Source organism: Triturus cristatus, chromosome 10 (assembly GCF_964204655.1).
Source record: "Triturus cristatus chromosome 10, aTriCri1.1, whole genome shotgun sequence".
Taxonomy (NCBI): domain Eukaryota; kingdom Metazoa; phylum Chordata; class Amphibia; order Caudata; family Salamandridae; genus Triturus; species Triturus cristatus.
The window spans coordinates 1,093,023,620-1,093,049,828 of NC_140593.1; the positions used below are offsets into that span (position 1 = coordinate 1,093,023,620).

General features: G+C 44.7%; 1 protein-coding gene across 1 annotated transcript in view; it reads right to left on the reverse strand.

The window, feature by feature from the left end:
- Positions 1 to 26,209, reverse strand: part of UNKL (unk like zinc finger) — a 514,610-nt gene that overhangs the window by 59,210 nt on the left and 429,191 nt on the right. Inside the window, exon 12 of the mRNA XM_085629284.1 lies at positions 8,176 to 8,378. Coding sequence (XP_085485410.1) covers positions 8,176 to 8,378 — 203 coding nt within the window. The remainder of the gene's footprint in view (positions 1 to 8,175; positions 8,379 to 26,209) is intronic.

Below are 26,209 nucleotides of genomic sequence, written 5' to 3' on the forward strand. Positions count from 1 at the left end.
GGAAACGGTTTGCCAGTGAAATGCTTTCGTAAATAAATGCCACGCTGTCACATGACTCAATGTTACGAGGTACTGCTGTTCCCAGAATGCACCATTGATGTTATTCGGTGTTTCTTGACAAGTTGCAGCGCACATTTTGATAAAACATAATTGCGTCATTTGTGTTGCACTTGTATATTTGTGTTCCCTTCAGGTGCACTCATGATGAATAGTCATAAATGTACAGTGTGACAGCAGGCAAAATACTATATGTGTGTTGCACACAAATCCGAATCCATAAAATATACACAGTGCTGGCCTTTTTGACACAATGTCTTTGGTAATGGATGCAGAAGGAATAAAGTCGAGAGACAAGTCTGCCCGTGTCCCTTTCTCACCTCCATGCACAGGCATCTTAGGCGAATCCTTTTTACTGGCGAGCGGGTCATGCTCCCAAATTGAATCCTCTGAATCCCAACAAAAAACATCACACACATCACACACATCTCACACATCACACACATCACACACATCACACACATCACACACAACACACACAACACACACAACACACACACACACACACACACACACACACACACACACACACACACACACACACACACACCTGTTTATCACTAAAATATCAGTGATCTAACATGTGAAAGCAAGACAGCATCACATAATTTTATAATGGTAAAAACACAAATGAAGAAAGAACAAACAGACGATGCAAGACCACCCGTTTCACAGCTGTGTTACTGTAGTTGCCAGATCCACACAATGTTGTGTGAAAGTATGCGTACTCTTCCATGTCGTGGCACGGCAAATCTTGTCTAACGAGACGCCAGCAAACAGAGCAGCAGAAGAGGATATTGCCCTTGTGGAATGTGTTTTGGCCCTGACTGAGCGATTTACCCACTTTTGTATCGCAGAGGTGAATAGTTGTGGCAATCCATCTTACAATAGTCCTCTTTGTGACTGAATCACCCAGTCTTTGAGGTCCATAGGAGACAATAATTGGTCAATTTTGCGTAGCTGTTAGTTCTTTGCAAATAAAACTTATGACGTCTTTTAACATCTAAAGAGTGAAGATATTTCTCTGCTGGAGAGGATGGATTTGGAAAAAATGTGCGGAGGACAATAGGTTAATTAAGGTGAAACTGAGTTGGAACCTTTGGGATGAATTTAGGATTTGTTCTCAGCAAAACGTAGTCCTCTGTGAACCGTAGCTAGGGTTCTCTCATCGCAGAGTTAAGAGCCAGAAGTAATGCCACCTTCCAAATCAGAACCTTGAGCTCTATTTTGTGAATTGGCTCAAACGGTGGTTTCATCAATTGAGATAGGACTATGTTGAGGCACCATTCCGGCAGAGGAGGCCGAATAGTAGGAAAAGTCCTAAATAATCCTTTCATGAATTGTTTGATGATAAGAGAGGAACAAAGGGAGGAAGCATTGGAAGCATGTCTGTATCAGGAGATGGATGCGAGGTGGACTCTCACCGATGAGTACGCCAGTCATGACTGTCAGAGAAAGTAGATAAGGCAAAACGTATTCATAAGATGAGAGAAGAGGGTGGATGTCGTTCTGTAGGCACCAAGAACAGAAACTCTTCCATTTCAATCTGTATGTTTTATTGGTGGACTCAGCTCTAGTCCTGGACAAAACATCCCTACAGTCCTGGGGGATGTCTCAATCTTTGAATTAATTTAATTCAGGTGGCAAACATGCAACTGAAGAGAGGCTGAATGTGTGTGCAGGATTTGTCCTTTGCTCATGGTCAATAGAGTTATCATCACTGGAAGGCGATAAGGCTTGGAATCGGAGAGTAGGAGTGGCTCTGTTAACCAATGTTGGCGGGGCCAATGTGGAGCAATAAGGATCAGCCGGCAGAGTTCTCTTTTCATCTTCATTAGAACCCTGGAGTTGAGAGGGCATGGGGGAAAGCGTAAGCACAGATTCCTGACCATCTTATCCAAAACGCATTCCCTAATGACCCTTTCTGAGGTTCCTAGCTGGCGAAGAATCAACATTTTCGGTTTTCTCGAGATGCAAAGAGATTTAAGTTGGGTGTTCCCCATTTCCGGAAAATGGAGTCGAGAATCAGCCAGTCGAGTTCCCACTCATGACATGTTTGACCCATTTTGCTCAAGGTATCTGCTAGGTTGTTTCTCACTCCTGGATTAATATGCGATGTAGTAATGTCCACTCCTAGATCTTTTGAGCCTCTAAGGATAGAATCTGAGATCTCGTTCCTCCCTGCTTGTTGATATTCTGCATACAGGTGGTATTGTCTGTACAAATGTGGACAGAGGATACTCGTATTCTTGGGAGAAAAGATTGAAAAATTTCCCTCAATTCCAGGAAGTTAATGTACATCTTGGAGAGAGAGAGGCTCAATTTGCCACTTACTTGGGAGGTCTTGAAGGTGGGCTCCCAGCATTCCAATGAGGCATCCGTGGTTAGAACAAGGTATGGAAGTGGAGAGAGAAATATCGGACCGATAGGAAGATTGCTGGCGGACTGCCACCAAGGAAGTGCTTTTTTCATGATCGGAGTGATCTGAATAATGTCCTCGAATGATCCGGTCACCTGAAGCCATTGCCTGTCCAACTGCTTTTGGAAAGGTCTCATTCTGAGACGTGCATGAGGCACCATGAGGTTGGCCGAGGACATTGTGCCGAGAAAGGATTTGAGGAGATGAACAGAAGCAAACTCTTTTTTTGGATAGACTGTGAGTCCGTGATAATATGGCATTTTGCCTTTCTGTGGATAAGAATGCCTTGTTTTGGAACGTATCCAAAGTTGCTCCGAGAAAAGTTATCCGTTGAGAGGGTGTGAGAACGGACCTCTGGTAGCTGGCTGAAAGCCCAAGAGAGCGGAACAGTTGTAGGCATTTGGATATGACTTCCGAAGCCCAGTGAAGAGAAGGAGCCTTCACTAGCCAATCGTCAAGATGCGGGGGAAATCTGCAGTCCCCGTAATTGTAGGTGTGCTGGCACAGGCGTGAAGCATTTAGTAAATACCCGACGAGCTGAGCAGAGGACGGAGGGGAGAACCTTGAATTGATAGTGCGCGCCTGCCACAGTCAAACCAAGAAACCTTTGGTGTTTGGGTTGGATAGGAATATGGAAATATACATCCTGTAAATCGAGGCTGGCCAGAAAATCTGAATGGTTCAAAATCTGCAATATCTCCTGGAGAGTTACCACATGGAAGGATTTTTTTCTGTAGGTATTTGTTGAGCTTTCTGAGGTCCAGAATGGGACGCCATTCTCCTGACTTCTTCACAAGAAAAAAGCGGGAGTAGAAGCCATTCCCCTTTGAGAGCGTGGCACTCTCTCTATGGCTCCTTTTTGCAGCATGACAAATGCCTCCTTCCTGAATAACTGAAGATGGGATGGCAGAGATTTTTGGGGTTGGATGGAATGGCAGAGATTTTTGTGGTGGATGAGGAGGTGGTACTGTGACAAACTCCAGGGTATGACCATACTTTATTATATCCAGGATCCATTTGTCAGTAGTAATTTTTTGCTATTGATTGAAATAACGTGCGATGGTAGGATAGGGGAGAGTGCAGCAGGCGCCAAGACTTCATCACTGTTTCCTAACAGCATCTCTGGACTGTACTGGTTGTTTACATCTGGGTTGCCTGGAGTATGCAGCCTGTGTCGGTGCACGATAGGCCTGTCGCTGTTGGTAGGAAGGACGAAATTACTGATAGGTCTGAGGTAGGTATCCCTGGTCGCCCCCACAAAATGAATAGGCTCCTCTACCACAAGCTCCATGAAAGGTGGTCTTCCTGTATTGGAGCATGCCCATAGCTTTAGTAGTCTCAGTGTCCGCCTTAATAGCCTGTAAGGAGTCATCAATGTGCTTAACGAAAAACACATGGCCATCAAAAAGCATGTCTAGGGCCTTGCTTTGCACCTCAGGGCGGAATGTAGTTGCCCTCAACCAACCCTGACGTCTAAGGACGGCTGCTCCAGCGAGCTGACGAAAAACCTGGGAAGCCACATCCATGGATGCATCAATGATCTCCGAGGCAGATCTTTCTCCCTCTAAAAGAGTCTTTCTCGCCTCTAGCCTTTTGTCTTCTGGAAGATCCACATATGGGGCGATAGCAGACCACATTTGGCGGTTGTATCTGCCTAATATCGCTAGCGCGTTGGCCGCGCGCACAGTAGTTCCGGAGGTGTGGGAAAACTTCTTGCTGATGTTCTAAAGACGCCTACCTTCTTTATCTGGTGGAGCAGTGATAGGTGCTGAAGGATTCCTTGACCTCCGTTGTCCGGCTTTAGTAATCGCAGAGTCTGGTTTCGGGTGTCCTACCAGACAAGCTGGCGCATCATCAGGAGCCTTGTATTTCTTTTCAATTCTAGGTAAAACTGCTGTTCTCATGACTTTCACACCTTCCTCCCAAATATGGTCTATTATAGGGGCTGCTCTCCCAGTCTTCCGAGATTGACTGCTTTCTTTACGATTTTAAAGACCAGACTCTTTGACTGTCATCGATAACTGAAACCTAGAGGTTGCTCTCTCTATTAATGCGTGGAACCCCCCAATGTCCGCCGGCACAGAATCCACTCCTTGAGGAGTTGGGGAAGCAGGTGTTGATATTTTGTAGACTTCACACTCCTTGCTAGTTGGTATAGCACTTCGCCTTCCTCTACATTCTCATCATCAGAGGGGTCATGCTGTTGCGGAGGTAGAACACTATACGTTCCTGGCAACACGCTAGGCAAAGGTTCAGAGATGACACTGGAGGTGCACTCATCAATGGAGGGAAATGAGTATGATAATCCTGCAACATGTCTTGTAAATCTTGAACTAATGCAACAGGAAGGTAGACCATGGGCTAACGAGCAGGTTCCATGTTTGCAGTATGGCATATCTATCATGAAAGTCCTGTTCATAATAGCCCTAATAGTCATCTTAATCATCGTCTTGATACTTGACATGAAGCTGAGATGGACTGTAAGTAGGGCCAAACATGTCATCCTCATCTGACTCGTGCAAAAATGTTGGAGTTAAAGGTGAAAAAGGATTTTAAAGAAAACGCCTCGTCGATGAGAACGTCGTCGATGGATAAAGAGGAGTTAGTTCTAACACCGACGGTCTTTTAAGGCTGGGCATAGCATGCATCGTCGTCCGTTTCGCCAGCGGTGTCTGTCGTTGACAAGGACATAATAGGCATCGACAACAAACTTATCGACGTAGATGCACACACTGTTGTCATCGTTGTAGTTGTCGTCAACTGAGTGGCCGACAGAGCAAGCGTCGTCGACGAGGATGCAGATGCCGACGAGGAAGTAGTCGTTGACTGAGTAGGGATCGTCGACGAGAAACTAGTCAGTGGAGAGGGTATCTTCATCAACGGTACAGGTATTGTCTATAAAGCTGCCGTCAACTGTGTTTTTTTGGATGACAAGATCGACGATGACGATGGAGGGGAAATATGCCCTGATGGTGATTTCTGCATTGACGGGGACACGAAGGACGCGGTTGTCGAAGACAGAAGCTTTTTAGAGACTGTGATATTCATAATAGATGGCTCTAAAGAGGATTTTTTATGCATTGAGGCCAAATGGTCATTCTCCTCACCAGGAAATGAACACTTTCCTTTTTGTGGGGGGCCTGCTGCTTCATGAAATGTTTTTAGAAGGTTTTTTATTGCCCTCAGGAGAGTCCTGTGACTTCTCCTTTTAGATTTTTCCAGAGAGGTATGTGAGGCAGAGCTTTCCTCATCCTCAGAGATGATGTCAGATTTACTTTTAAGTCTCTGCAGCCAAATCAACAACCTACCCTCTCCATCTTTAATGGCTTTGGTTGAGAAACTCCTACAAATCTTGCAGTCTTTAACTTTATGTTGGGGATATAAACAGTAAATACAGTTCCTATGGGGATCTTCCGCACGCAGCCTCTTCTTACCACATGTTCTACATGACCTAAAGAGACCTTTGTTTGAGGAATCCTAAATTTTCAATAAGATATCTGAAGTTTGAAGGAAAAAACTGAGCAGAGCTCAGGAAGACTCCCTGTCACACGGCATTCAGTAGAAAATCTGAGGGACCAAGGGCCAAATTTACGACCTGCAAAATAGTGCCTCGCAATTTGCGACTCATTTGCGACTCGCAACAGTGTGTTTAACATTATTTGCAATTCCCAATGGGGTCGCAAATTGCGAGGCTCATGAATATTAATGAGCCTCTCGCAATTTGCGAGCCCATTGGGAATGACAGGCCCTCCCAGGGATGGTGGTCAGCAGACCACCATGTCTGGGACTGCTTTTAAATAAAGCAGTTTTTTTTTTTAATGCGGCCCGTTTTCCTTAAAGGAACAAGGATTGCATTTATATAAAAAAAAAAATGAAACATTTTCGTTTCATTTTTTAAGGGCAGGTAGTGGTCCCTGGGACCACTGCCTGCACTTAAAAAATTTTTTTTAGAGACAGTCACAAAGTGGAAGGGGTCCCATCGGGACCCCTTACAAATTGCAACTGCATTACCACCTTATTTAAGAGGGTGGTAATTTGCGAGTGTTTTGTGACCGCAATTGCGGTCACAAAACATTCATACATTGCTTTGCAGACGCTATCAGGAAGGGAAGTCACAATTCCTAAATAGCGAGTCGCAAATATATTGCGACTCGCTATTTAGGAATTGTACATGGCCCTGGGCCATTTTGCATGCGCAAACGGGTCACAAACCCGTTTGCGCATGCAATTTAGGGTCGTACATCTGGCCCCAAGCTCCTCTTGGGAGTGTTCTACAGGATGCTGTCGCCTTATTGGTTGTTGTTTAAGTTTGGTCCTTTTTTTTTTTTTTTTTACAAAAGAAGGTAGATAGACTATTGCAGTGACTGTTCATTGCATTGTAGCCTATGATAGTATTATCTACTGCTTTATAATGATACAGTGGGACTCCCACTACTACAACGGGGATGATTCAAGCATGTGAATCTATGAAAGATCCAACACTGGAGAAGAAAACATTACAAGAGCATGCTATCAGCAACAAATGATATGATTAGAAAGATCACTGATCTGTTTTGTTGATTTTTGATGAAAAGCTGATACGGGAAAAATGCATTGACCCAGGATTTGAACCAGAAAAGTGTAGTTTAAACTGGAGGTTGCCTCAACATCCAGGCCAATGGGTTTGCTATAAATCGCAGCAAACCAATTTTTCCCATTATGAGCTTTTTGACTTGGGCTCACACTATTCACTGGAATCTTGAGCTGGGGGTTTCAGACATTGTTGAACTTAATCAGATGCAGCTGTAAGGTTAGTCCTGCAAACTATTTCTGAGCTCCAAAAAGGTTGTTATTGTGAAGGTAAAATCTCTCACTGTGGCAAATGCAACTGCAAGAAATACGGGTGGGCCATTAGGAACCTTATGCAAATCACTTTTTTAATTGGTAGTATGTTTGACTATAGATGGTTGACATTGTTTTTTATCGTTAGCATTAAGTTTCACTGACGGGTTTTTCACTACAAATGATATTTCACTGGATTTACTTGTCACATTATTCCTCTTATTTTATCTCTTACTTTCTTGATATTTTTTCAAACTTTTAAGTACAGTACATTTTTCCACTAAATGTTTACTGGCTTAAACTTCTCTTATTCAGAAAATTAAACCCCTTATTGTTACTATTAAATCGTAATCTTTAATTGGTAAAGCACTAAGTTATTACTATGGTGTTTTATTGGTTGGTTTGTTAAGCAGACATGCTACATGTATTTTCTGTGCGGTGTGCCTTGTTGAGGAGTCCAGGTGAGCATAATTAAACCAGCCTCTGTGGAATGAACGGTGAGTCATTGCCCAAAAGGTCTGCTTCTCACATATTTATTACTGTGCTTAGCCAAAGTTGTACTTCATGGCATTAAATGGGATCTGAGACAAATTTGTAAATGTGTTTTTACCACCAGAGGGGATGTCAGTTGCCATCAGTGTGTTATTATGGCCATTACATTTTATTCCATGGCATATTTCTCAGGTATACACACTTGAACATCTGAATTAAAGGTAGGCTATACCACAAGTCACCATACTGTGATGCTCATGGATGCTCCAGTACAAAAAACATGTAATAAAATTATAATTGTACAAACCATCAAACCAGAGAACACAAATTACTTTGTGATTAGCAAGCTATTTAATTTAGCTGCTTTACTAAAGGTTAAACATCACCTGCTTCACTTGTTGCCAAGAATCTTCCCACCGCTTTATTTTTCTCTTGGCTTCGTCAAGCTCTTGCCTAACTCTAGTTAATTCATTGCTGTTAGAGTTTGTACTTGTTGAAGGTGTGGAGGCACTGCTGAACACGGGTGAAGGTATAGGCGAAATGCTTCCAGTGACAAAGTCCCAGATACTGCCGGTGACTCCATTCAAGCCTGCAAAATTAAAGATTGAATATAAAATTAAATGTGGGTACCAACAAAAGGGAGTAGATTATACAGACACCTTTGCTGGAGAACAGTGGGAAAAACTGAGTAAAAATAAAAAGGAGAAAATCAGACCTTCAATATCAAAACAAACTTAAGAAAGTGAAATCATCGTGGGCCTAAGTCACGAAGGTAAACTTACACTTCTGTACAAGTTTATGTTTGTTTTGTAATTCACAAAACTGCATTTTAATACAAAATTTACAAGTGCAGAGACTCCGTAGTCTGGGCCGAGAACTCTGCGCATAAAACTTGTGGAGCTTTTTTTGTGCAGAGTTGTACGCCCTGACTGCCAAGTCTCTGCACTCGTAAACAGAGAATTTGTTTCAATACTATACTCGGTTTAAAAACATCCATAAAAGCATACAATAAAACAATTAAAACTTCTGCTCATAAACACTGCTAATCACACAATATATACAATTAGTCCATCTTGAAATATAAATCCAAATAAAGTGCTTCAGAGCAAATTTAAAACCGTAAGATAATTAGCAAAATATTTCATTTAGTAGGTTTTAAATGAAGAATACTACCTAAACTCATCATTATTTCCCCACCAAATTCCTGTGTTTCACACCGTGCACAATAAGGATTATGCTACTTACCCAGTACGCATCTGTTCTTGGTATGGAAAGCTGTAGATTCACATGCTTTGCATACACCTGCCATCTAGTGTTGGGTCCGGATGTTTGCAAGTTGTTTTTCTTCGAACAGGTCTTTCCAAGTCACGAGGTAAGGCGACTCCTTCTTTCGTGATAGTGCGCATGGGCATCGACTCCATTTTTAGGTTGTTTTCCCGCAAAAGGGTGAGAATGGAGTAAGTAAGTGTAGTATGGAGATGTCCATGTGTATTTAATGTAAATAATGCAAAACTGCAACAGCTATAGGTGCACGGGGAGGCGGGAGGGTGCATGTGAATCTACAGCTCTACATGCCAAGAACAGATGCTTACTGGGAAAGTGGCAAAGTCAGTTTGAGGCATATGTGCTGTAGATACACATGCTTTGGATAGACGATATAGCAGTATTTTCCAAAAAGCGGTGGCTAACCAGTAGATGTTGCAGCTGTTTGAACAAGCATTGGCATAGCCAATAGGTCTCGCTTTTGGGACCTTATAAGTATTTAGTTATGCAGCACAACATCCTTAGTGCAACAACATTAACTGTTGCATGGTTAAACACTTATAAGGTCCCAAAGGCGAGACCTATTAGCTATGCCAATGCTTGTTTTGTCATTGGATCCAGATATACAATACAATAAGTAACATTCTACCTACAACAAGCCAGAACTATTGGCTATTTCCAGTCCTTCAATTTGATTTAACTGCTTAATGCATTCTTGGAAAAGGCTGGTGTTGAATCAGTTGGAGTTAAGTACATGTTTAAATTAGTTTATAAAGGAAAAGCCATTGCAGGATGTTTGGGAGTCCCCGGAAGATGGTGTCTTCTGGTAACAAATATTTACTAGCGACATCTGACTTTAGAAATAGTCCATTTAAGAAAAGAAGGTATAGGTTATACAAGTGTTACAGGGCATTCATGTACTGTTGAACAATTTCATAGCACACATCACACACCCATTTGCTAATTAGCACTCAAATATTATGTGCTATGAGAACCCACCTCAATGGTTTTATTATAGCCACTCAGGATTGGCCTGCGCCGATAGAGTATCAATTACAGCATTTTGTATTGAAACGCTATAGCATCTCAATAAATCCATAAAAAATACAAGTTACACTAATTTTATCGTCCTTAATGGGATGAACGGTAGAGTGCTCTTCACAAAATAACGTAAAACACAAATAACCACAAGTGGTGTGCAGGAATCTGAGGTACTTTACCTGCGAGGATATACCCAACAGGTGCTCCAGCGATGCTATCACAACATACCATTGAACCTGTTGCTGGTGGCGGTTGGATGAGCATTGTCAGGCCCACTGTTCTGTGGGTCAGGATTTCGGACAAAAAACCCATTGCAAAGGCAACAAACCTGAAGCCAACACTCGGAAAACCCATTAGATAAGAAAAATGGCCATACTCAGGCGACGAATCTGCCCTTCAAGGATTACGAATAGCCCCTAAATCTGTAATTGCCACACTGGCACATTGCTAACTGAAAAAAGAAAATTATGCATTCGGCATATCGGAAAAAAGTGCAGAACTGTCTGACAACTGGGTCACTGCTGCCCCGCTGCGTTTGCGATGTGTAAAGTTGTGTGCTTGGATGGGGTTACTGCTACCCCTTTGCAATCGAAACAGAGGCACAATATCAAGCACATCCGTGGGGAACAAAAGCAACAGACATTTAATTAATAATTAAGAAGACAGAAGGAGGCGCACTTTTCTTTTCAGATTGTGTTCATGGGTTTCTCCACCAGTTGCAGTCCTCGGGTCAAAAGGTAGCATCTAAATAGCAACCTGCTCTGTTTTTCTCGTGGACTACTGCTGCTGTGATCCAGGACGCTCGCATATCGATGTACTAGTCTGCCCATGGCCTGCAGCTGGTCTTTGAAAGTGACCTAGATTTAACTACTTCTGGCATTTGGTACATTTTGGTACATTGGTACATTTGGTAAAGTTTTTACGAGATAGGTGTAAGAACTGCCTGCATTGGTGTGATAATTATCTCCTGTTCATTGTAGTTAAAAACAGACATAATGCGAAATTAAAATCAAACATAAAACATAATTTTAAGGCACTGTGGTTGCATGTCTAACTTAAATGAAGTTATGGGATATTTGTTAATCGGCTAGAAGTCTGATCATGTTCGGGAGGTCAGCATTTAACGTATGGGGGAACCTAGTGTAAAAGAAACCGGAGACGAAGGACAACAGTACGCGCTCGAAGGTAGCGTGTGAGCGAGAGCAGGGAGATTGGAAATTGCTCAAGGGTAGCGTGTGAGCGAGAGCAGGGAGATTAAACATCAAAGTATGCTTAAAGTCAACTTAATCGTAGCGACTCGCGTCCGGTCAAGAACAGGAAAGCGGCTAATAGGGGATGCAATAAACAGTCGTAATGGGTCAAATTATTACGCGTATGGATAGCGCCGCAGCAGGCCAGAGCACGCACTGAAATGGTAGCGTGTAAAGAAAAAAAGTAAAAGTAACTACCAGAGTTAGCTAAGAGGTTTCATATTAGCAAGAACGCACGACTGGTCTAAGCGGAAGAAAGATGGCTTTGGATAGTAAGGCAGAACTTACTTATCGGTCGTTTAGAAGAAAGGCTCGGGTAAATCCTCGGTAACACAGACAGTGAGAGCCGCGCTGCCGTGAAAGCGATCGCGCTCTGTGGTGGGGGAGGGGCGGAGTGAGGCGCTTGGGAGAGGAAGCGAAAGGAAAGCCAGATGGCGCCTGATCACGCGCTGTAAGGGTGCCGCAAGGAAAGCCAGATGGCGGCTATGCGCGTGCCCGAGCGCGTAACCGCAAGCTTTAGGCCACAAGCAAAAGCTTGTGGTCGGAATTCTGAAGCCCACTCACTAAATGTCTCGCCAGACCAGCGCATGCACTGGCTCAGGCGAGACCTAAAAAGTGTTTTTAGCACTGCTTCCCCTACATTGGCTTGTTGACGTGCTAACACATCCACACAGTAATGTTTGGTAAAAATGTGTGGTGTGGACCATGTTGCTGCTTTACAAATGTCAGCTATAGGGATGTTACCTAAAAAGGCCATAGACGCTCCTATTTTATGAGTGAAATGTGCTCTAGGAGGTATAGATAAAATTTGTTTAGCTTTAATGTAGCAGGTTTGAATGCACTTAACAATCCATATTGCAATACCAGATTTAGAAATGGGATTGCCTTTGTGAGGTGTAGCAAATGCAACAAACAATTGTTTTGTTTTGCGAAAATCCTTTGTTCGTTCAATGTAGTACAATAGCGCTCTTCTGACATCAAGAGTATGAAGAGCTCGTTCTGCTACCGAATCAGGATGAGAAAAGAACACAGGAAACTCAACTGATTGCTTGATATGGAAAGCAGAAACCACTTTGGGAAAGAACTTTGGGTTGGTGCGAAGAACTACCCTGTCTCTATGAAGGTTAAAGCTTGTAGCTCACCAACTCTCCTCAATGAAGTGATCACAACGAGGAAGGCCACTTTCCATGAAAAAACTGTAGCGGACAGTTGTGTAATGACTCAAAAGGTGGACCCATGTAAGCACAATGTTCAGATTCCAAACTGGTGCTGGAGGTACCCTGGGTGGTATGATTATCTTAAGGCCCTCCATATAGGCTTTAGTTACTGGAACCTTGAACAAAGATAGATGTCTGTTTTGCAAATATGCAGCTACTGCTGCAAGATGCACACGAATGGAAGTGGCGGCTAATTGAGCACGCTGTAAATGCAGAAGGTAACAAATGATATTTTGAGTAGATGCATCTAGTGGATCAATATTGTGATTAGTACAATATATATGACATCTTTTCCATTTAGTTGCATAGCATGCTCTGGTAGTAGGCTTTCTTGCTTCCTTAAGAATGGTCAAACATTCTGGTGGCAAGTTAAAATATCCAAATTCTAGGACTTCAGGAGCCAAATAGCTAAATTGAGCTCCTTGGGATTTGGATGTCTGACTTCTCCATGATTCTGCATGAGAAGACTGGAATTTAGATGTAGGTTTTCATTTGGAACTACTGACAGTTCTAAAAGGGTTGTGAACTACAGTTCACAAGTCCAAGTGGGAGCTACTAGAATCAGTGTGAGGGCTGTTTGCCTGAGCTTCTGAACCAGAAATGGAAGGAGAGGGGCAGGCGGAAAAGCGTAGGCAAATATCCGTGACCAATTCATCCATAAGGCATTACCTTTGGATAGAAGGAGCGGGAACCTGCAGACAAAGTTTGGGCATTTTGAATTGTCCACTGTGGCAAAAAGATCTATTTGTGGGAATCCCCATTCTTGAAAGTATGGAAGGAGAACCTGGGGATGAAGTTCCCACTTGTGAATTTGTTCCCTCCTTCTGCTTAGGAGGTCGGCAATCTGATTGTCCACTCCTGGGACGTACTCTGCCAGAAGATGGAGTCGGTGATGAATTGCCGAACGCCAAACAGTTGTAGAGAATGTGTCTTCCCCCCACTGTTTTTGAACATAGTACATTGCTGTCATGTTGCCGGTGCAGACTAGGACAACTTTCCCTATGAGGTGAGACTGAAAAGCTTTCAGTGCAGGATATACAGCTAGAAGCTCTAGATAGTTGATGTGCCCATCTTCACAACTTGAACTGTCGAGCTGTGAAGATGGGCACCCCAACCTGTAAGGGATGCTTCTGCTGTTAGCATTATCTGTGGAACAGGGTTGATGAAGGGCCGCCCTTTTGATAAGTTTTGTGTGTTCCACCACTGCAGAGAGCGATGGGTGCGGCTGTCTACCAACACTAGATCTGTTAATTGACCCCAAGACTAATTCCACTGACGTGCTAAGCACTCATGTAGAGGACGCATGTGCAATCTTGCATGAGGCACTATCGCTATGCATGATGCCATCATCCCTAGCAGTTGTATGAACATCCTGACTGCTAAGTATTTATTGGCCTGAATATGTATTAGCAGAGATTGAATATTTTGAATTCTGGCTGCATTGGGAGAGGCTAGAGCTGTGCACGTGTTTAGAGTCGCTCCCAGATAAGACTGCATTTGTGAAGGCTGAAGGTGAGACTTCTGAGCATTGACCGTGAAACTCAATTGGTAGAGTAAGTCTAATGTAGTCTGAGTGTGGTGTAGACACTTTTGGTATTTGCTGGCTTTGATGAGCAAGTGGGAATGCATGAATCTGTTATCTTCGGAGATGTGCCGCCACTACTGCCAGACATTTTGCAAATACTCCGGAAGCAGTAGTTACTCCGAATGGGAGTACCTTGAATTGATAGTGTTTTCCTGCTATCACAAATCTGAGATATTTGCGATGAGCTGGGTGAACTGGAATATGAAAGTATGCGTCTTTCAAGTCTAGAGTGGACATAAAATCGCCTTGCTGTAGCAGTGGAAAGACCTGTTTAAGCGTGACCATGTGGAAATGTTCTAAAAGTATGTACAGATGTAATGTCCTTAGATCCAAAATTGGTCTTAAGGAGCCGTCCTTCTTGTGGATTAGAAAGTACTGAGAGTACACCCTTGAACCTTGATACTGTAATGGCACTGGTTCTATAGCTCCTTTTGTTAAAAGAGCTTGCACCTCTTGTTTGAGGAGCTGCAGGTGCTCTAACGAGAGTTTGTGAGTGCAAGGTGGAACGTTGGGAGGATTGGTGGTGAGCTCCAGGCAAGGACCATTGTGTGATGTTATAGATCGCCAAATGGGGAGAAATTGTTGAAGCCTTCCCCCAACAGGTGTTAGATGATCGGGGGGATGCGTAGGCAAGTCACTGCTTATTGAGGGAAGGAGAGTTACGCGTTGGTGTGCCCTTAACCCTACCTTTAAAATTGTTTCCTATGTACCCTCCTCTAAAGAAGCCTTTACCTGGAAGAGGGTTGCGTGTTGGACTTGTACAAGGAAGTGTTAAGGTTTGAGGATGTACTTTTAGATGCTGCTCTATAGAATGAGCAACAAAAGGAGCCTCTGCTTGAAGGAGTCTGAAGTGATCCCATGGATTTCGCCACATCCGTGTCTTTTTTCATCTTTTCTAAAGACTCATCAAATGGAGGTTCGAATTTTTTTTATTTGTTATAAGGAGTGTTTAAAATAGACTGTTGGACTTCTGGTTTAAAGACCGAAATTCTAAGCCAGGCATGCCAACGTAAGAGAATGCTGGTGTTAATTTCTCTCGCTGCAGTGTCAGCAGCATTAAGAGCACATCTAATAGAAGAGTTACAAATGAGCTTCCCTTCTTGAACTAGCTCTTGTGCCTTTTTCTTGTGCTCTTCTGGAAGGTACTGAAGTAGATCTTCCATCTCAGCCCAGTGTGCCCTGTCATACCTTGCTAATAGGCCCTGCGTGTTTGCAATGCATCAGTGATTAGCAGCTTGAGCAGCTACCCTTTTACCAGATGCGTCAATAAGCTTTGATTCTTTATCTGGGGGAGGTGCATCCCCAGAGGTCTGTGAGTTTGCTCTTTTACGAGCATTGGAAACTACCACGGAATCTAGAGGGAGCTGTTCTTTAATAAAAGTCCGATCAGAGGGTGATGGTTTATATTTTTTTTATCAACCCTAGGTGTTAAAATTCGTGCACAAACAGGATCCTTAAAAATGGCATTTGCAGGTCTCATCATGCCTTTTAACATAGGGATGCTCTGACTAATTCTGTGTGAAGATCATAGTGTCTCAAATAAAAAATCGTCATCTAAGGCCTCTTTATGCAATGTAACCCCATGATATGCTGCTGCTCTGGAAATTAGCTCCAGATAGGATACATTATCATTTGGAGGGGAAGGTTTTGCAGGGTATAGGTCTAGATCATTATCCATGGGTGGATCAATATTAGAATCACCCCACGGAGCTGTAGGTAAACAAACATTGTCATCATCATCTCCTAAATCAGGCTCTGTGTGAGGGGATCCCTGTGGTGGTATGTGTAATGGATCTGAGCACGGCAGTATTGTTAAAGGTGAAGATGGTGGAGGGGATGGCAAAGTAGGATAGATAGGACTTGTAGCAATGTCCTTCTTCTTAAGGGGGATCTTGTATCCAGTGTCCTCTGAACGGACTTTCCTCTTGGAGGGAGATTTGTCTAATACATCAGTGTCTGGACTGATGTAAAGCTTTTTCTGCTTTGGATCCAATCTGTCCTTCATAATGTCTGAGATTGATTCCAGGGGATCTGAAATATCCTCTTTCGTTTTTGGCGGCGAAAGTTTTGGTGCCGAAACGGACATGTCCTTGGAAGCGGAAGGTTTCAGCTCTGAAGCGGACTTTTGTTTCGAAGAGGAATGTTTCGGCCTCGAACCAGATTTGTCTTTCGGAGCGGAATGTTTTGGGCCCAAAAATGATCTGTCTCGGCTCGATCCCAAGCCGGAAGGCTTGACCACTTGTTTCGGTGCCGGGCCCGACGGCGGGGCACCAGAAACGTCGTCTCTGTGCCGACAAAGGCCCGAAGGCAGAGGTGGTGCCGAAGCCGTATGTTTTCTAAAAGATAGTATTTGGGGTACGTGGTTTCGGTACTCACGACACCCTCTCCCGCTGGAATATCTTCTGACTTCAACTCGATCTCGAGATCGGAATCTGGTTCTGAGACCAAGAAGGCCTCCTCTTCTTCCGCAGCTGCCGCTTCTTCCTTTTCGGATTCTTCTACGAAGATATCCGGAGTCTGGAGTGCCTTGGCACTGCATTTCTCGTAGTTGAACCAGAAGATCTCGAAGAGTCTTTTTCGACCTGAACGAACAACAGGCCTCGCAGTCTACTTCATTGTGCTCCGGTGGTTAGCACAAGTTGCAGACCTGGTGTAGATCGGTGTGCGGTTACTTGTAGGGGTACCGAGGACAGAATTGAAACGGAGTCCGTTCCATCAGCAGAGGGGTGGATCGATGCGGCTAGGCCTGAAGGCCTCCCAACAATGTTTTCTACAGAAGAGGAGAGCTTTTGGTTGGATTGCACACTAAGGGGAACCCGAAGGAGGGTTTCGAACAGGAGCGCAGCAATACACATCCACACACGATGGCGGAAAAAAACATTCTAACAAGGGAGTGGATGACCATGCGCACTATCACCAAAAGGAGGAGTCACCTAACCTCGTGACTAGCAAAGACTTCTTTGAAGAAAAACAACTTGCAAATATCAGGACCCAACACTAGATGGCAGGAGTATGCAAAGCATGTGTATCCACAGTACACATGCCTCAAACATCTATATACAGATATGCAAACTTGATCTGTCTGCAACAGTTGTAGATACTCTAAAGCCTCTTTACACTTTCTAATGTTAAAATTTTTCATAAGTGGCTTTAAGAACCATTGACTCTGTTCTTTATAAAGCTCACAGAAAAAGAACATGTGCATTTGGGACTGGGGCGTAACTGCATTGCATGGGCACAGATCCAGGTCTTTTGCAGAAAAACATTTGATTGGTAAGAAACCAGAAAATGGGCCAGACCAAGTCTAAACTTTAACAAAAGAAATCTCTGATGAAGAGGCACCTTCAGCAAATATGGCTTGATACCGTTGTAGTGCGCAATGGGAGGTGCATCATCACCTTACCCTTCCTCTGCTCACCCTCCCACCTCTTCTCAACTATCCAGTGCAGTAGTTCTGGTCTGACAGTTGATTGACGTTGGATTAGCGAACAACTGGTTCGAGGGATATGAGCTGCAGATCACACACTTAGGATAGTAGATCGCCATCTGGTGTTGGGCTGGGATGCTTGCAGGTTGTTGTTGTCTTCGGAAGAAGTCTTTGGTCACGAGATAGGCGACTCCTCCCTTGGACTACAGTGCGCATGGGCATCCACTCCATCCTCTGATTGTTTATTTCTGCCATTGGGTTCGGATGTAACTTTTCCAACTCCGGTTGAAAATCTCAAATACAAGCTTTTCGAAGCGAAAAAACTTCTACAACTACATCGAAGCACCTTCACTCCACATCAAATTAATCGGCTTGATTCCGGATGTCGACGCGGGCTGCTGGGCCTATCCACGCCATGAGGCCTACGGCTCATGGAAAGGACGCCCTTTAAAAAATGCCCCCAGTGTGAAGCAAAATTTCCGCACAGTGACCATCACAAAGTCTGCAACCTGTGCCTATCACCGGAACACGACGAAGCCAGCTGTCCAGCCTGCGCAGCATTTCGATCCAAAAAAGACCATTCGGGATCGAAGAGCTCGACGCCATAACTTGGCACACAGATCAGCCCCGGAACCAGTAAACATCTTCGATGAGGGTCCCGATGTCCCGGAAGAGGATTCCGAGGAACTTCAAATCATCTCAGAAGCAGACGACTCAGACGACCCCATTACTCCGGGGCAACACGTGAGTACCACTGCCCCTGCCCCAACCCCTCCAAAACCAAAGGCATTGGTCAAAACTTCGCCAGCTTGCCTCAGTCGAGACCGAAAACACCCTTCAGAAGCCCCGCCTCCGAAGAAACATAAGCCTTCCGGTGGCTCGGGCCCGAGGAAGCCGCATGTCATTGTACCCCCGGCACCTTCGGCACCGAAGACAAAAGACCTCTCGGCACCGAAATCGGATCCGACACCTTCGGCACCGAAAACATCGAGGCCCATAGATAAACCGGCACCGAAAGTTCCCAAGCCGAAAGACTCAACTTCAGCACCAAAACCTTCATCGGCACCGAAACCACCAGTTAAGGACTATAATACACCTCCTAAAGCCAAAGACTCTACCGATCAACCAAAACCTCGATCAGAGCCCAATAAATCGGAGCCAAAATCTGTTCCTGAAGAACAAGAACTTTTCCATCCAGATCCAACACAAAAAAGGATCTATATCAATCCAACGACTGGACATGTCACTGCAGTGCCATGTAAGAAACGGAAACTGGACACAACACCTGCCCCAGTTCCTATAAAAAAGGACTCTGCAACATCCCCTCTGCCTACACAACCCTTACCTCTACCATCTCCATCACATACACCACCTCCACAGGATGATGATGATGACCTAGGGGGAGGAGGTGATCCTTATAATACTAATGATCTGTTCACGGATTCAGATACCGCACCATTGGATGATTGGGCATACCCTCTACCAGATATACCTGACTCTACACCATATCCCTCCAAACCATCACCTCCAGATGACCACCTGGGGTTTGGACAACTAGTAAACAGAGCAGCACTTTACCATGGCGTCACCATGCACTCTCATGCACCCGAGGAAGACTTCCTCTTAGACACTTTTGAACAGTCTCAGAAGTCGGCACAAATTTTACCTATGCTTAAACGGGTGATAAAACACGCAACAGAAATGTTTAAAGACCCCGTCCGTGCCAGGGTGCTTAACCCAAGAATTGAGAAAAAATATAGACCTGCCCCAGAAGATCCTTGTTACATCAAAGGACAGCTCCCTCTGGATTCTTTGGTCGTTTCCAATGCAAGGAAACGCGCCAACTCCCAAACCACAGGAGATACACCACCCCTTGACAAAGAATCCAAGCTATTAGAAGCCTCGGGCAAACGAGTAGCAGCACAAGCTGCCAATCATTGGCGTATTGCCTACACCCAAGCCCTATTAGCACGCTACGATAGGGCTCACTACGATCAGTTGGAGAATCTGCTACAACACCTGCCAGACCAATACAAGACCCAGGCAAATGACCTTATACAAGAGGGAAAACTTATCTCAAATGTGTCAATTAAATGTGCACTTGACGCCGCAGACACCGCCTCTCGAGCAATAAACACAAGTGTACTCCTTAGACGCCATGCCTGGCTACATATTTCAGGCTTTAAGCCAGAAGTACAAAGTACCATACTTAGCCAACCTTTTAACCAAGAACAGCTGTTTGGGCCAGCAGTTGACACTGCACTTGAAAAAATGAAAAAAGACACAGAGACTGCCAAGTCCATGGGAGCATTGCAGTCTCCACAACCACGCGGCTCCTTTCGACGCTCCTTCTACAGAGGAGCCTCCAAGAATATGGGAGCAGACACCTCCTCTACATTCAAAACCTCTACACAATCATCCCCTAGTAGAGGATATTTTAGAGGAGGATATAGAGGAAACAACAACAAGGGACGAGGTCAAGGCGTACCTCCCCTGCCACAAAACAGTGACTTTCCTCCACCCCCCCCAGACCATTCCACTCCAGTCGGGGGAAGACTCAAACAGTTCCTACCTGTCTGGAACTCCATCACAACAGACAAGTGGGCAAGACAAATTATCCAGTATGGTTACTGCCTGGAACTCATCACTACCCCTCCACACATACCACCCAAGCAGCGTTCCATGTCACCAGACCATCTTACGCTCCTCTCATTGCTTCAAAAACACGCAATAGAACCAGTTCCCTTACAACATCAGGGTACAGGGGTATACTCACTGTACTTCCTAATCCCCAAAAAGGACAAGACTCTAAGACCAATACTCGACCTCAGACTCCTAAATCTGTACATAAACTCAGATCATTTCCATATGATCACTCTTCAACAAGTGCTCCCACTACTACAACAAGGCGATTTCCTTGCCACACTAGAGCTCAAGGACGCTTATTTCCACATTCCCATACATCCTGCTCACAGGAAGTACCTAAAGTTTGTGGTGGACGGACAACACTATCAGTTTACAGTCCTTCCATTCGGGGTAACAACTGCGCACAGAGTATTCACCAAATGTCTAGCAGTAGGAGCAGCGCATCTCAGAAGACAACAAATTCATGTCTTCCCGTATCTAGACGACTGGCTAATAAAAGCCAACTCATTCAACAAATACGTTCTACACACTCACCAAACTATTCAAATCTTGCACAACTTGGGATTCACAATAAACTACCCCAAATCTCATCTCCAACCCTCCCACATACATCAATATCTAGGAGCCACCATAAATACCTCCAAAGCCCTAGCATATCCCATATCCCAGCCCAGCCTGGATAGCCAATATAAAAGCTCTCATCGTAAAATTTCAAACCCAACACTCTCTTCCAGCAAGAGTGTTCATGCAACTGATAGGCATGATGGCGTCATGCATCTTCATTGTGCCTTATGCAAGACTTCAAATGCGTCCCTTGCAAGAGTATCTAGCACGTCAGTGGAATCAGGCTCACGGACTGCTAACAGATCTGGTGTTGGTGGACAGCCGCTCACATCGCTCCCTAAAATGGTGGAACACAATAAACCTCTCCAAAGGGCGGCCGTTCCTCGAGCCTCTTCCACAAATAGTGCTAACAACGGACGCATCACTCACGGGATGGGGAGCCCATCTCCTACGACACACCACTCAGGGCAAATGGACCACTCAACAGAAAGTGCCCCATATAAATTACCTGGAACTACTAGCACTAAAATCATTCCAAATACATCTCCAGAACAAAACTGTCCTCATCCGGACGGACAACATAACAGCCATGTATTATATACAAAAACAAGGAGGCACACATTCTCTCCAGCTGTCCCAGCTAGCACAGAACATTTGGAGATGGGCCATTCCCCAGAACATATGCCTGCTTGCAGAACACCTTCCAGGCGTTCACATTCAGATTGCCGACCTGTTAAGTCGACAGACTCAACAGATCCACGAATGGGAATTCCATCCAACAGTCCTACTCCCCTTTTTCCAAAAATGGGGCCAACCAGACATACATCTGTTCGCCACACACGAAAACGCAAAATGCCCAACCTTCGCCGCCAGGTTTCCCCACCCACAGTCCAAGGGCAATGCGATATGGATCAACTGGTCAGGCAGATTTGCGTACGCTTTTCCGCCTCTCCCACTCATTCCATTCGTGGTACGCAAGCTCAGGCAACAGTCTCTCAAACCGATCCTAGTAGCCCCCACATGGGCACGCCAGCCCTGATTCACAACACTGCTGGAACTCTCTCTAGTTCCACACCAAAAACTGCATCTCTCCCCGTCCTTACTAACCCAGAACCATGGAGAAATAAGACACCCAGATCCAGGTCAACTGAATCTAGCGATCTGGCTCCTGAAGTCCTAGAGTTCGGTTACCTCAACCTACCACCAGTCTGTATGAATATTATAAAAGAGGCCAGACGACCTACCACTAGAGCCTGCTACGCTGCAAAATGGAAAAGATTTGCCATTTACTGCACTAACAATGATATACGCCCACTGGATGCATCCATAAAGAACATCATTTACTACTTACTACACTTGCAAAGATGTAATTTAGCGCACTCATCCATACGTCTCCACCTAGCAGCATTAGCAGCCTACTTGCAAAATCGACAACACTTGTCACTATTTAGAGTGCCTGCGATCAAAGCCTTCATGGAAGGCCTTAACAGGATTATTCCTCCCAGATTACCACCCTCTCCAGTGTGGAATCTAAACATTGTTCTTACAAGGCTCATGGGACCCCCTTTTGAACCTCTGCATAAATGCGAACTACAGTTCCTCACATGGAAAGTGGCTTTCCTTATCGCTATCACATCCCTTAGACGGGTAAGTGAGATCCAGGCTTTAACCATACAAGAACCATTCCTACAATTACACCGCAACAAAGTGGTTCTTAGAACAAATCCGAAATTCCTGCCAAAAGTCATATCTCCGTTCCATCTTAACCAATCAGTAGAGCTACCAGTATTCTTCCCAAATCCGGACTCGGTAGCTGAAAGAGTTCTTCATACCTTAGACGTTAAAAGAGCCCTACTTTACTACATTGGCAGAACCAAAGCATTCCGCAAAACCAAACAATTGTTTGTTGCTTTCTCTCCACCACATAAAGGCAACCCCATTTCCAAATCCGGGATAGCCAGGTGGATAGTTAAATGTATCCAAATATGCTACCACAAGGCTAAACGCACATTAACAGTTCCCCCTAGAGCGCATTCCACGCGCAAAATAGGGGCTTCCATGGCATCCTTAGGAAACATTCCCTTAGAAGATATTTGTAAGGCAGCCACATGGTCTACAACACACACCTTCACTAAACATTACTGTGTTGACGTGCAAGCAAAAAACAAGCTTCTGTAGGTCAGGCTGTCCTTAAAACTTTATTCCAAACTGCTGCAACTGATACAGGTGACCACCGCTAGGGGAGACACTGCTATATAGTCTATCCTAAGTGTGTGATCTGCAGCTTATATGCCTCGAACGGAATATGCTATTTACCAGTATGCATCTGTTCTTGGCATGTAGAGCTGCAGAGCCACACACGCCCACCCACCTCCCCGGGACCTGTATCTGTTCCAGCATAGTCTTATTTAGACATTACACATGGACATCTCTCTCTCTTTTTACAAACTCCATCATTTCCCATCATGGCGAAAAACAATCTGAGGATGGAGTGGATGCACATGCGCACTGTAGTCCAAGGGAGAAGTCACCTATCTCGTGACCAAAGACTTCTTCCGAAGACCACAACCTGCAAGCATCCGAGCCCAACACCAGATGGCGATCTACTATCCTAAGTGTGGGGCTCTGCAGCTCTACATGCCAAGAACAGATGCATACTGGTAAGTAGCATATTCCTTTCCTTCCATCCAATAACATCAGGTATTTCACAAGCTCATTAATATAAAAGCTAGAAAGGAAAAGGAAAGGGGCGAACACACAGCCTTGCCTAACTCTTTTTTTCATCTTAATGTAAGAGATGCATTCCCCGTGTGGCCTAATCCTGCCTTCCACATCAGTGTGGAGCTGAGAAATAAGATTAACAATTTTAGGGTTGGCCCCTTTACTCAGTAACATGGACCACAATTTCCCCCTAAAAACATTATTGAATGCTGCACTTAAATCCATGAATGCCAGGAAGAGACAGCCTTCCTTGGTGGACACATATTTACTGAGAACCAAGTGGCGATTCAGGCACTGATCTACCGTCCCTAAACCTTGTCTAAAACCGTACTGTACTAATGATAAAATCTGATTTTCAGTTGCCCAGGTCTCCAGATGATCCAACAAAACTCTGCTCAAAATCTTTGTAGTCGAATCTAATAGCGAAATGGAGCGATAGGAATGAGGATCGTTCCAGGCCCCCCTTTAAAGATAGGAACGATTGTTGCCCATGACCAAAACCTGGGTGCAAGGGTTGGGGGCGTCCTTAATCGCGCTCCTGAGGACAATCACTAAGACCGGGGCTCAAAAAGCCAATTTGCCCTTAAAAAGATCAACGGGGAATCCATCCACTTAGAATCAAAATGCAGCTCTGAATGCCAAAACAACAGTGTAAGTTTACCTTTGTGAATCAAACCCCACATAATTAGTGCAACCCGTAAAATTATTTCTACATGAGTATTTAGAAATGCTTCTTGAATTAAAGCTAAAAAGGCAATTTGGAAGAGCAGAGTTTGCATTCTAAGCACAATAAACTGTGACCCCTTTGCAAAGTTACAACAGATTAGGCACATAACTTTAGCCACTCCTGGATTTTCTTTTTGAAAAACATCTCTTCAAGATTTCTAATAAAAAGACAACAACGAATGTCATGATTCCTTGAACTCAGAAAGCCCATAGTATTCCAGTACATTAGGATAACAGAAGCCACCACGGCTGATGAAAGCAACTGCATACTTCACGTTTAGTAATAGGGCGGCAAGGGTGGGATCTGTGGGGAAGAGGAAAGGTGACCAGGATTACAACTAGGAGGCAGGTTGTTTCCAGTACAAAGCAATTAGTTGCTAAGTCACTCCCAACATGTGGGAGATTAAGTGATATTCTGCATGTGTCAGGGCGTGCAGGTGTTGGGGTCAAATACCAAGTAGCACTGTTGGATATGAATACGGGATCGGGTAGTCTATTGTCCCCATAATATGGCTAAGGATTTCTTTCCAGATGGTGGTAATGCCAGGGCACGACCACCATATGTGTAGGAAATCTCCTTGCGCCGAGGTACATCGACAACACATAGGCGAAGTTGAGGGGAAAATAGTGTGAAGTCAGGTGGGTGTGAGTTACCAGCGAGTCAATGACCTTGTATGCCATCTCACATTGTGGTACACTTTCAAGATCCACCGTATATCGCACCACAGACGCACCCATTGTTTCGTGGGAAGCTCTTCCCCAATATCAGTGTACCTTTGTGATTGGTAGGGATGTGGGTGGATAAGGTGGAATGTTGGAGAACCTAGTTTATGCGCGAGATGAGCCCACGGGATCCGTTTAATGACAGGATCAAGGTCTCGAAAGGAGCTAGTTAGCAGGTGCCCCCTGCACATTTAGGTGGGGTTAGGCTACAGTGGCGGAGCTGATAATATTGTAGTCTGGTGGACACAGGGAGCCAGAACTCCAGGCGACACTGTTCGAAATACTTGAGGGAGTCCCCCTCAAAGAAGTCCCGAAGAGTGAGACAGTTGCCCTCTCTCCAGTGGCTATATGAATGAGGCTCCAGTGGGGGTGGGGGTTGAGGGGAGGCAAAATCAGGGTTGCCCGCCAAGGGAGGGTTGGGTGAAGGAAAAGTCGTTAGACCTCGTTTTACCGCAACTTGGGTCCATATTTCTAGGACCATTTTTGTGGGAATGGCAATGTAGGCACTTTGTGGCCTTGTGTGTTTGGGGAGCAACGCTAGGTCCCAGAGGAGGTGAAAGGCCACAGCACAGTCCATATGAAACCAATGCTTATCGTTTTCACATACCACCTATTCTGAGACGAAGCGGAGGTGTACGGCCCAATATTATTCGGGCATCAAAACCAAACCCTCCCCGGTCTAGAGGAAGCATCAGTACTGTATAGGAAAGCACGGGCGATTCTCCACCCCAAATAAAGGAGCGGATGTCCTGTTGGAGGCATAAGATCTTGTCCTGAGGGATCGGCGTAGATAGGCATTGGAAGAGGTATAGTATTTTTGGTAAGAGGGACATTTTGATTGCATTAAAACGGCCCAGCCACGCAACCTGGAGGGGTTTCTACGGGAGAAGGTCCTCCAAGATGAATTTTCGACATTCAGGCCAACTGGCCATCGACCAGGTAGTCCAGGTTGGGTAAGTTGGAGGCCCACGTATTGGAAGGTCTGGGAGCGGGATCAAAGAGATCTCCGCATTGGACATAGTGGGGTTGAGCCCGAAGCAGCTGTGAAGGTGTTAAATAGGGCCAACAGTTGGTCTTGCAATTGCGGGAGAAACTTGCAGTAAAAAGCTACATCAGGCCGTGGGATCTTACCACTGGAGCTCCTACGAAGAGATGAGGGCTTCAATAAACTCTCTGTGATAAACGTCAAGGGGGTCCCATTGACACCCCACCAAATAGTTGGCAATGGCGTCAAGAGGGGCTTCTTCGCTAGTAGAG